This window comes from Musca autumnalis, unplaced genomic scaffold (genome assembly GCF_047663935.1).
Source record: "Musca autumnalis isolate F117 unplaced genomic scaffold, ASM4766393v1 scaffold_3, whole genome shotgun sequence".
Taxonomy (NCBI): domain Eukaryota; kingdom Metazoa; phylum Arthropoda; class Insecta; order Diptera; family Muscidae; genus Musca; species Musca autumnalis.
The window spans coordinates 195,856,932-195,869,935 of NW_027411866.1; the positions used below are offsets into that span (position 1 = coordinate 195,856,932).

The window sequence follows — 13,004 nt, forward strand, 5'->3', positions numbered from 1 at the left end:
ACATTGTGGCAATACTGAATATACATAAAATCGTAAAAACAAAACTTTAAAATAGCTTTACGTAACGATACACAACATTTTTAAGTTTCATGATTTTTGGCCAAGTTGGGAAACACTGTTTTCAGTGCATGGTTTTTCAATTAGTGAGTGGAGAGAGAAGCTCTCTTTGCTTGCTCGCGAATAAAGAGGTGCCGAATTCTGATATAGGGTAACACATACATATATTATTCATGTTTTGACTCATATACGTTACCTGCTACGTTAACTTATTTCATTGCATCAATTCGCAATTGAAGCTCAAAGACTGTAGACAATGCTTTGTTTTATTGTAATTTCATATTAAATGTGTTTATTATGTATTGATTATATATCAGATATCAAGCTGTACAGTATTATCTTACACTAGACTAAATTGTTATTTACCATTTATTTTAACTTCTGATACCAACATCCTTTTCCGTTTCCTGTTCTCTGCCATTTGTCGTTTACCGGTGTATGTGCTTTGCGTTCGTTCGTTCACCATGTTCAATCAATTTACGTTACACTTGCTTCCAAATTGTTTTTTTTGCTCCTATCACTACCACCACCACCACCTAGAACTAGTTTCACCACACATGGACACGGACTCTTGGACACGCATTGCATCATCTCCCATGGAGTTGATTACAAATGAACTTTTCTGGCTCCTTGACTTGGTGTACAAATATAGAATTCAATATTTTTTGCAGCTTCTTTATTGAATTTCTTGATGAAATCCTCACGCATTGTGGTAATAACATTATCAACAGCACTCTGTTGCAGGAGTGTTACGGTGCAGCCACCGAAGCCACCGCCAGTCATACGTGATCCCAGGACGCCAGAGCAATTAATGGCCGCATCAACAAGAACATCCAATTCTATGCAGGATACTTGGAAATCATCACGTAGTGACATATGTGACTTTGTCATTAGTTCACCCATCTGTGTAAGAGGTGGTTGTAGTCCGTCGAACATGAAAAGAAAACGAAAAAGAAAAAATAACAAAAAAAACTGTTATGAAAAAAGAGAGCATAGAAATTGTTGGTCAAGAGAAAACAATACAATTGAAATGAGATGAAATGTGAAGAAAAAATATATAGCCAGCCAGACTCATGCACATGGACCACACAACGATATCCGTTTTAAAACCGACTATGACTATCATCATCAGTTCCACATTGCTCCGTTGCAGTATCAAAACATGTCGAAAAAAAGACAGCAAAAAGTAACGCAATTGTGTTTGTGCAAGGACATGGAAGTTAAGTAAGCACGTCTTCTGTTGTTATTAGCAGGAAGGAAAATAAGGGCAAAAGCAAGAACAACAACTGACAATACAAACACATACGCACTCACCAACTCACACAAATATTGCCTTACCAAGAAGCAATTCGTACAAATGTAATATTCTATAGTCTGAGGTCCTAAGAGAGTTGCTTACAATTTCCTATTAAATTAAATACTTTTAAACTTCTTTTGGTGGCCGGAGTTACAGTTGGCAGTAGCACAATGCGTTATCAAATTCTAAAGGGAAGCACTAATTAGAGGAAGGTATTTCTTATAGTGATAGTAAGGGACTTTCCCCAAGGGCTTGGGCGGACGAAATGTGAATGTTAAAAACAATGATTTAGAGGGAGTCTATGATTTTATCTACCTTGGCAGCGCCGTAAGTAAAATTAATAACGTCGAGTTCTATACAACGGAATGACTCGGAGGAATCTTTGACCAGGGGCAGTCACCTTAAAAGTTGTGGGGGCGGCAATACATATATGTCGGAATGCCCGTTCCGACCTCTTTTGATCTGTTCCGTTTGCCAAATCGACATCCCCCACATGTCGATATCGGTAAGATGTAATGGATGCAGAATACACTTCTGAGTTTCTTCTGGTCTTAGCTGCCTGCAGTACTATTACGAGAGGAGTTATGTTGCTGCCTCCTACGACAGAACATCTTCCAGCGTGTCTCCAAGTTCGTCATCAACACGCCCCAGTCTCCCAACAGTAACGAACGCAGCATTTTACACCCATTTTGTTGTAATTCAATTACAACGGTCTTCACAACAATTTAATCCAAATTGTAGACTCTATGAGTTGAGGAAAAATCAGGTCGTCGGGAGACAGGAAAGGAAGCTCCCTGTCACCTGAAGCTTGCGATGGTTATAATGTTTTTCAGAAAGAAAGAAATTGTCTTCCTTATACACCGGTAGCAGTAAAGTGTGGGACTGCTGAGGTAGAGTTAATTAATACATAACCCTAACTTTTTTACAACCTCGTATCCCTGTATCATATTTTGATAAGCTTTTATCTAAGATTAGATAACATCTTCATTATAAGATGATTCGATAAAAAAGCTCACGCACAAAGGCGACATTTATGGTTCAATCAATCATTGTTGTGGCTCAAAAATTTATCGTACAAAAAATGGTGAAAATCGGATGTAGATATAGCTTTACAGCTCCCAAAATACCCAAAATCGACTATCGAAACTTTATCAAAATCCGATCAGATTTTCACAATCTGTTGTAGGATTCGTTTTTTAGCCACATCAATCACGGGTTAACCTTAACCGATCGCCATAAAATCCATAATATGGAGGGTATAATTAAATTTGTCATTCCGTTTGTAACACATCGAAATATTTATCGGAGACCCCATAAAGTATATATATTCTTGATCAGGGTAAAACTCTAGGTCGATATAACCATATCCGTCCGTCTGTTCAAATCAAAATACAGCTCGCAATTTTTAAGATCGAGATTTGTAATTTGGTATAGAAGTTTATATTACTCCTAGGATGTTTGGTATTGCAAACGGGCTATATCGGTCCACGTTTTGATATAGCCCCCATATAACGGTACTACCCGATTTTCGGTATTTTAAAGGTATTAGCTTGATTATCCCACCGAAATGACTGAAATTTGATACTTAGTCTTCGTTGGGGGTGTACAACTTTCTCCTAGCATTTTGTCGATATTGGTCCACGCCTTCATATAGCCCCCATAGAACGTTACCCGCCGATTTTCCGTATTTTGATGGTTGTGGTCTCATATACCTCTGAAATGGCGAAAGTTTGGTATTTAGTCTTCGCTGGAGGTATAAAACTTCCCTCAGAATTTTGTCGGTATAGGTCCACGCCTTTATATAGTCCCCATAGAGCGGTACCTCCCGATTTTTTGTACTTTGAAGGTTGTGGCCTCAATATTCCACAGAAATGGCTGAAATTTGGTATTTGGTTTTCGCTGGTGGTATACAACTTTCCCCCAGAATTTTGTCGGTATAAGTCCACGCCTTCATATAGCCCCCATAGAGCGGTACCTCCCAATTTGTTGTACTTTGAACGTTGTGGCCTCAATATTTCACCGAAATGGCTGAAATTTGGTTTTTAGTCTAAATTTGCGGTATAAAACTTTCCCCCAAAATGTTGTTGGTACAGGTCCACGCCTTCATATAGTCCCCATAGAACGGTACTTCCCGATTTTCGGTATTTTGAAGGCTGTGGCCTCAATATTCCACAAAAATGGCGGAAATTTAATAATTAGTCTTCTATTGGGGTATAAAACTTTCCATATGAAATTTTTCGGTGTAGGTCCACGCATTCAGGATACTAATTGGTCCATTTTACTTCAATACAACTCGTGGTGGAGGGTATAACAAGTTCGGCACTGCCGAACTTAACGCCGTTCTTACTTGTTTTTTGTATTTTTGGGTCGGTCGAATATACATACATGCAGATGTTCCCACAACATCCTCGAAGGTGCAAAGGAGAGTTCTCTGAAAATTTGGGACCTATTTTTATCGCCGGTCCGAACGGCGTTTCTTACGACATCACTTTGTAGAGGAATTTTTTATAGCTGAAATACTCAGGAAATGTAAACCAATGTTACACTGACGGGATTTGCCACCACCGAAAATGTTGATGTTCTAGTTAGAAATTGAAACGCAGACTTTCTGAGTGCAAGGCTGCAAAACGGTGGCTCCTATTTTAATTAATGTGTATACAATGTGTTCTATGTCTGACATTAGTTAACCTTTGGAGGGCAGTAACCGTCAGGAGCTAGTGGAATTCAGTGTTCTTCATGAACTTTGACACTCTGTCATGGGCATTACCCAGAAGGGTACAGAGCTGAACTAGAAAATTGACAGCTGCACATTTTGCCCGGTGAACGAAGACGCTTCTACGAGGATAAGATAAGATTGCCACAGTTTGCCGAAAATCACCATTGTGGCACAATGACGTTTGCTGTCAAACCGTCAGTTTTCTTGACTCAGACAGATGCAATTATGATCTTTGTTGTACAAGCCTTGAAGACCCAAGTGTTTCGAACTTAGTCTTGAAGTCAACAGGATAGTAGGCTAACATAAGCGGAAAAAGAGGCTATACCACCTCAAGCAATGCAACATTGGTACAGAATTGAGTAAATTGTAGGCAACGGTTAAATTGCTCTCGAATCCTTGAAAGAAGCATGATACAACGGCTGTTACTTTCAACGTCCAGACAGTGACAGATCCGAAGAGGTCCTCGTGCTATTTTATCCAGGAGTTTATATAACACCCCGAGATGATAGGGTGAAGGAGAGTGTGCAACGCCGTATAAGAGGCCCCTCAGCCATGGAGGTGCCACCACAATTTCCACGAACGATGTTGCAGATGTCATCCGAAACGTGATCATCATCCGAAGCTTAAGCAATTGGATGAACCGAACAAGTTGTGCATGATGATTCACTACTGAAGCCATCAGGCAAGGACACCAGCAGAGGAGAATCGTACAGACTTCCCTCATGGTGCCAGTAGTGATTATTCTACTACTCCTCTCCATGATCAGAAGCTGTTTTCCAGTTGCCCAACATCAGCATAGATGACGGAAATTGTATAGCAACACAACAGCATTACATATTTATATCCACTCATATCAAACGAAAGCTGGACCAACATAGGCTATGCGACCCTACTGTCATTGTGACTCTTGAACTATCAAAGGCCTTCGTTACCCCCAACCGTGTCAAGCTGTTCGAGGGCATAGCTATGACTTTGCTCCAGCCGTGTGTGAAATTTTTGTGTAATCAAATATATGTTGTTGTTGCAAATCTATTTGATATGTTTGTATGTTTGCTTTTCTGCCTAATCTGGCTCTGAATCTACCTTTAGTTCTAGGAATGTGGCAGTGTCGATGGGATGCAACCACAGATCAACTGGAGTTAGCTGTGTAAGATGGCATCCATCCTTGACCTATAGGAATTCAGACGGCTGCGTCATCCCGAGCGTAGTTGAGCCAGTTGCGATAGATGGAGAATGTTCTATGGGGACCGTATTTACACGGGACTTCATCCGTGTGAATGCTATTTCAACTTTCATAGGCTTGTTGATCTAGGAGTTCTCCTTGACGAATCACCCGATTCGAACCAAATTTTGGGTATCGAAATATTTTGTCCAAATTTAGTTTAAGTTCGGAGATGGGCCATATCGGTCAACTCCTTCGGGTACCTCCCACACAAAATTCGTATAATGTGAAGTTCAAGAGCTCCTCTCGGATCGTTTTGAAATTTTTTTTTCAGTAGGTGGCCGTGCGGCTCCCTTTGCGACGGTACAAATGTTTTCTTGCGCAAGTCCATACTTCCTGAGGTATTGGCCTAAAAGCTCCAAGAAACCCTGACGGCACCAACCAAAATGGCAAATCCGCAAGATAATTCACGCAATGAATTTCTGATTGGTACAGACTTAGCACATCGTATTATTTCATCCATTCATGTTGGAATATCGACTATATCGGTCCTTTCCTTCGGGTACCTCCTACACAAAATTCGAAAAAAATTAAGTTTAAGAGCTTCGTTTTGATTCTTTTTTCAGTAGGTTGTTCTAGCGCCCTCATTTACAACGACCTCATTCAAACCGATAATTCGTAATTGTTGCATATATAGCGTTTTTAACAAGTAGTTGCAAATATAGCGTTTTTAACAAATAGTGTATGGAGGAAGTACCCCGACCTCCCCTAAATTCAGCAAAATATGTAGACTATTTTCACCGAGGTCATTCCTGTACGTGCCCTGAAAATTTCAGGAAAATCCGTTTAGTAGTTTTGGGATAACAAATAGTTGCAAATATAGCGTTTTCAACAAATAGTGTGCGGAGGAATTACCCCGACCTCTTCTAAATTCAGCAAAATCGTAAAATCGGTTTAGTAGTTTTGTACAAATAACATATTTACAAAGTGGGCGTGGTCAAAATTTTATTCCATAAAAACCTAAATTGGAATAGGACGAATATTTGCAGAAAAATATATATATCCAAATCGATCCAGCCTTTTTCAACTGATGCAATTACCAACGAACGACATTTGAGTTTTATACCCTCCACCATCGTATGGAGGGTGCATTAAGTTTGTTTTTCTGTTAGGTTAGGTTGAAAAGAGGGGCGATATAAGAATCGCCACATGCCCGCATGGACATACACTTAAGCCAGAATAGGCCTGTTGTGCGCTCTAATTGCGGAACCCTAAGGGGAATAAATTTGTATTGCTTAATTAATTAAAAGAAAATAAATTTATCTGTGACATAGACATAATATCTTAAGTTCTTGAACTCGCTTGCCCTAATTTGGTAGAGTTCTAGTATAGTGTTATTTCCCAGATATTGGTTTCTTAGCGTCGCGAAGGCTGGGCAATGACAGAGATAGTGTTCCAACGTTTCGTCGTCCTCTCCGCATGCTCTGCATTCACTGCTTTCTGCACAACCAATTTTGTGCAGGTGTACTTGTAGCCCTAGGTGTCCTGTAAGGATGCCTGTCAGTCTGCTAATGTCCTTTTTACTCATTAAAAGTAGTTCCTTTGTTTTATCCTCGGCTGGGTTTCCCAGAGAATGTTTGTGTTTTTCCCTTTCTCTTCAGTGTTCCAGAGGGATGTGTGGGCGTTTTCTGTCCATGCCTTTAACCCTAGACGCACCGCTTTTATAGGCTTAGCATTATCTAGGCTTATCGTAGTTTGCTCCCTGGCTTGCCTTGCCAAGAGTTAGCTATCGTGTTACCCATAATCCCTTTATGTCCTGGTACCCATATAATGTTAACCGAACCATGGTGGGAGTAGTCGTTGATTGACTTTTTACACTGCAAGATAGTTTTTGATTTCACCGTCTTGCTTGCTATTGTTTTAATGGCTGCTTTACTGTCCGTTAGGATGTTTACAGTGATTGGTCTTGTGTCGCTCATCGACTTAAGTGTTATAGCTGCGATGGCTGCCTCATATCTTACCTGAATTTCTATTGGGTGGACAAACAAAATTGTCTCTAAAGCAATGGTTGGTGTAGTCCTCATTGCCCCGCTAATACTTAAGCAGCACATTCTTTACATTTTTGAAGTACTTTTACGTTACATATCTTGTCCGTAGCTGCCCACCATACCACAGATGCGTAAGTTAGAATCGGTCTAATTACGTTTCTGTAACGCATTGAAATAAATATTTCCGAGTGTCGAGCGTAATCTCGGGTTTTGTTATTTTTAAATTTTGAAACAACAAGTTTTATTTAAAGTGGGATGTAGTTAAAATTGATTTAATTTCGGGAAAGGCAAAGAATACTAGTTTCGTCCAACGCCACTTGGACTCATCAGTTCTCATAGTTCTTTGTATTGAAGAGTTCTGTGTTTCAATACAAAGAACTAAGAGAACTGATGAAAGTAGAATTCTTTGCCTTTCCCGAAATTAAATCAATATTAACTACATCCCACTTTAAATAAAACTTGTTGTTTTAGTATTTAAAAACAACAAAACCCGAGATTACTCTGAATTATTTTACAAAACAATAAAAATTTTAAAGATCGGTCCAGGTTTTGGAATAGCCCTAATATAACGGTACCTCACGATTTTGGGTATTTTAGCTGTAATTTAATATTAAAGATTCACGGTGGTCACAAAAACAAATTTTAGCTATAATTTTTAATCGAACTGGTTGTAATTTGAAATTCGAGGTTCTCAGTGGTCACAAAACCTCTCCCCCAAAATCGTTATAGGTCATGTTTTGGTATAGCCACCATATAATGGTTTCTCTCGATTTTCGGTGTTTTGATGATTTGAGTTACAATTTTTAATTTTTTGTAACTTGGCATTTAAGGTTCTCGGTGACCACGAAATTTTTCCACCAAAAATCTTCAATATAGGTTCATGTTTTGGTATAGCCCTCATATAACAGAACTTCACGATTTTCTGTATTTTGAGGATATTAACTAATTTTTTTGACTACCTGTAATTTGACAGTTGAGGTTCCCAGTGGTCACAAAACATCTCCTCCAAAAAGTGTCAACATTGGTTTACGTTTTGGTGTAGCCCCCAGATAACGGTACCTCCAGATTTTCGGTATTTTGAGGATTTTAGCAACAATTTTAAACCGAACTAGCTGTAAGTTGACATTTGAAATTATCTATGAGCGTGAAACTTAGCACCAAAAATCGAACTAGCTGTACTTTGACATTTGAATTTTCAATGGTCACGAAATATCTTCACTAAACATCGTCAACAGAGGTCCATGTTTTGATATAGCTCCCATATAACTGTACCTCCCAATTTTCGGTATTTTGGGGCTACATTGTTTGACGGAAATATCCGTAATTTGACTTTTGAGGTTCCCTGCAGTTATAAAACTTTTCCACCAAAAAATGTAAAGATAAGTAGACACTTTGATATAGCCCCATAGGGGTACCTTTCACCTGGCTGAACACATTTTTATACCCTCCACCATAGTATGGAGGGTATATTAAGTTTGTTTTTCCGTTTGTAACGCATTGAAATACTCATTTGCGACCCTATAAAGTATATATATTCTTGATCAGGGTAAAATTCTAAGTCGATCTGAGCACGTCCGTCCGTCCGTCCGTCCGTCTGTGGTAATCACTCTAGCATCCACAAAAATGGAGATAGGACGCTGAAATTTTGGGAAAATGCGTCTTTTGTTTGCAGGCAGGTCAAGTTCGATGATGGGCTATATCGGTCCACGTTTTGGTATAGCCCCCATATAACGGTACCCCCCGTTTTACGGTATTTTGACGTTTTTAGCTACATTTTCAGACCGATTTGGCTATAATTTGACATTTAGGGTTCTTAAGTGTCAATAAACATATATAACAAAACTTGTGGACATAGGTCCACGTTTTGGTATAGCCCCCATATAACGGTACCCCCCGATTTGCGGTATTTTGAAGTTTTTAGCTACATTTTTAGACCGATTTAGCTATAATTTGACATTTAGGGTTCTTAAGTATCAATAAACTTATATAACAAAAGTTGTGGACATAGGTCCACGTTTTGGTATAGCCCCCATATAACGGTACCCCCCGATTTACGGTATTTTAACGGTTTTAGCTACATTTTCATTTGACATTTAGGGTTCTTAACTATCAATAAACTTATATAACAAAAGTTGTGGACATAGGTTCACGTTTTGGTATAGCCCCCATATAACGGTACCCCCCGATTTACGGTATTTTAACGGTTTTAGCTACATTTTCATTTGACATTTAGGGTTCTTAACTATCAATAAACTTATAAAGCAAAAGTTGTGGACCTAGGTTCACGTCTTGGTATAGCCCCCATATAACGGTACCCCCGATTTACGGCATTTTGATGTTTTTATCTACATTTTCAGACCGATTTAGCTATCAATTGACATTTAGGGTTCTTAAATGTCAAAAAACTTATATAACTAGTGGACATAGGTCCATGTTTTGGAATAGCCCCCATGTAACGTTACAGCCCGATTTCAGGTATTTTGAGAATTTTACCTACAAGTTTTAACCGAATTATCTGTAATTTGAATATTTGACATTTGAAATTCTTAGTGGTCACCACACCTCTCCACCAAAAATTGTCAAGAAAGGTCGATGTATTGATAAAGCTCCCATATAAAAGTACCTCCCGATTTTCAGTAATTTGATGATTTTAAGTACAATATTAAACCTAACTAGCAGTAATTTGACATTTGAAGTTCTTAGTGGTCACAACACCTCTCCATCAAAAATTGTCAACATAGGTCCATGTTCGGATATAGCTCCCATGTAACGGTACCTCCCAATTTTCAGTAATTTGGCAATTTTAGCTACAATTTTTAACACGACTAACTATAATTTGACATTTGAAGGTTATAGTGGTCACCACACATCTGCATCAACAATTTTCAACATAGCCCCAATATAACGATACTTCCCGATTTTCGGTACTTTGAGGATTTTACTTAAAATATTTAACCGAACGTAGGTCCATGTTTTTGTATAGCCCCAAAACAAACCTGCCGATTTTCCGTACCTTAGCTTAATTGTTTGGACGAACTTTCTGTAATTTGAAATTTAAAAGTCAACAAAAATTCTGCAACAAAAATTGTGCATTTAAGTTCATATTTTCGTATAGCCCAGATACCTCCGAACTAGCTGTTAATGACATTTGAAGTTCCCACGTTATGTACCGATTTTCGATATTTTGAGGATTCTAGCTAAATTTTATAACCGAATTAGGAGTTATTTGACATTAAAGGCTCCCATCAAAAACTGTCAACATAGGCCCATGTTTTATTATAACCCCTATATAACAGTACCTCCCAATTTCGAGCCCACCAAAAATTGTCAACAGTTAGACATAGGCACCATAAAAAGGGCCTCCCGAATGAAGCATTTTATGTACATTATCTGACATTTTAACGTACTCACTTAAAGTTGGGGACAGGAATGAATATTTTATGGTGGAGGGTATGAAAAGTTCGGCCCGGCCGAACTTAATGCTTTTTTACTTGTTTATTTTAGATTAGATAATTTAGGCATTTGGGGTATCCATGGTCGAAAATGTTTTCACCTAAAATTGTGAAAGGAAACTAACTATTCCATTTGAATTAAGAATATTTTATGGTGGAGGATATAAAAGTTCGGCCCGGCCGAACTTAACGTTTTTTCTACTTGTTATTTATTTATTGTTGCTGGTATGAACATCTTGAATTTTTCTGAACATACTAACCGATTGGAATTTTCAAAAGATCCCAGAGAGCGTGTTTCATTTGGCAACCTGTATTTCGTCTACACAAATATGTCTATTAGTTTCTGCAATATTATATTACCGCTGTTTTTTACTACATACACACCTACACATACAGAAACATATTTCAAAGCAATCTCTAACCATGCATTTTGGTGCCGTTGACTTTTTTTCTTCTCTCCATCTAAAATGTTTTATTAAATTATAAACATTGTGGTTCATTTTATGTGCATGGCTGAATGGTGTGGTAGATGGAGGTAAATAGAAGAAAGAAAAAATGTTGCTTCTTTCGTTTATTTATTTTCTACTGCTGGTGCTGTTGTTGCTTTCCGTCTCCGACTAGATATTTGCTAAACACGGCGTGTGGCTTTAATATTGGCGAACATGGCAGAAATATAAATCTCATTTGTAGGACAGTAAACACATTCTCTCAGCGGTAACTGGCAAGGGAGTCAATTGACGCCAAAGGAATTGCGGGTGGAGGCAACATAGAGGTGGTCTTTGTCTATATACATATATATATTTCACTTGCTATTTGTGCACTATTGTTATTGTTATTAAGTCCCAAATGATATTAAAACCGCATACACAAAAATAAACCACCAGTACAATTTTGTTGGGTTTGGCTTTGTTGTGGTTGGGCGGAGGAGGGAGGTGTGCATGTACATCATATACATATTTCTAATATGTACATATATATTTGTTTATAGTTTTGTGGCACTGAATGCGTTTTAAAGCGTACGCCTGTGTATGTATGTGTGTGAGAAGTAGTGCAGCAATGCGTATGCCTGCCTGCATGTGTGTTTGTATTATTTGCTGTGTATGTTAAGGATATTTTCTTGCACGTAATATTTTTTAAAAAATAACAACTTTGCATTCTGTCAGACACATAAAGATACTGTAGTAGAGTTTCAGGATGCAAATGCATGTACAGTGTAGGTGAAAAGTTTTGTAACAAAATATAATATATAATTCGTATGGTACTAAAATATTTTATTTTTTGTCCATTTCAGATTAATTCCGTGTTTCAACGGAAAGCAACTATAAAGTGATTACTGTAAGTATAAGTATTTTTAAATAAAACATTAAAAAATCCGTCATCTTTGCCGACAACTACAATATAGTTAAGAATAGGGCTATGGGTCTAAATGGCCCATGAAAAAAAAACGATACCTGTGATTGCGAACGAAATCCCTCGAAATTAACATATTTAAAGAGAAATATTATTTTCGTTAGAATTTTTTTGAATCTTCAATATGAGTCTTTTTTATAAACAAACAAGATAAAGGTATCAATCGGCTTTGCCGACAGAGATATACCCTCCGCCCGTGTGAATTGAGACTTTCAGCTATTGACAATATCGAATCTAATACCGGCTAAGCAGATTTTATGGCCCTTTTTGGAAGTATGAATTTGCCGACAAAAAATAAATATTTGGTTTGAAGCTCACAAATATTGCGGAGGATGTACTTGAAGGAATGGACCGACATAGTCCACTTTGGAAGTGGATCTTATTTTTGAAGCAATTCTTTTCGATAGATTTTGTGCCCACCAGTCATTTCAGTTGGTCATCGTATAAAATAGAGCTTTTGGAACATTATGTCGGGAAGCATGGACTGGCCCACAAAAACATAACATCGGTTAAACAGGGTCACAAGGAACTGTACTTAAACAAAAATGTTGAACTTTTGTGGCTCTCCACTACACATGTTGCCATAGGGGTTTTCTCAGCTTTCAGGCTATTTTCTCACGAAGTATGGAATTGCCCCTGGAAAAAAGTTGTTACAACAAAAATCAAAGCGATTCGAGAGCAGATCTTAAACTGTATTTTTTGGAATTTTGTGTGGGGGGTACCCGAAGGAGTTGACATATATAGTCCATATTGGAACCCGATCTGAGTCTCGTAGAAATATTTCGATGTGCAAAGTATGGACCAAATCGGTTACTGCCTTCGAGAGTTATCGTGCGCATCCTTTTTGGTGAAAACTGTTGCA

At 38.2% G+C, this 13,004-nt stretch overlaps 1 protein-coding gene across 4 annotated transcripts in view; it reads right to left on the bottom strand.

The window, feature by feature from the left end:
* Positions 1 to 317: 317 nt before the first annotated feature.
* LOC141398665 (galactokinase-like) overlaps positions 318 to 13,004 on the bottom strand; it is a 184,452-nt gene continuing 171,765 nt past the window's right edge. For all 4 annotated transcript variants that reach the window (XM_073976189.1, XM_073976186.1, XM_073976187.1 and 1 more), the window contains one exon: positions 318 to 960. In XM_073976189.1, coding sequence (XP_073832290.1) covers positions 664 to 960 — 297 coding nt within the window. In that variant the 3' untranslated portion in view covers positions 318 to 663. The remainder of the gene's footprint in view (positions 961 to 13,004) is intronic.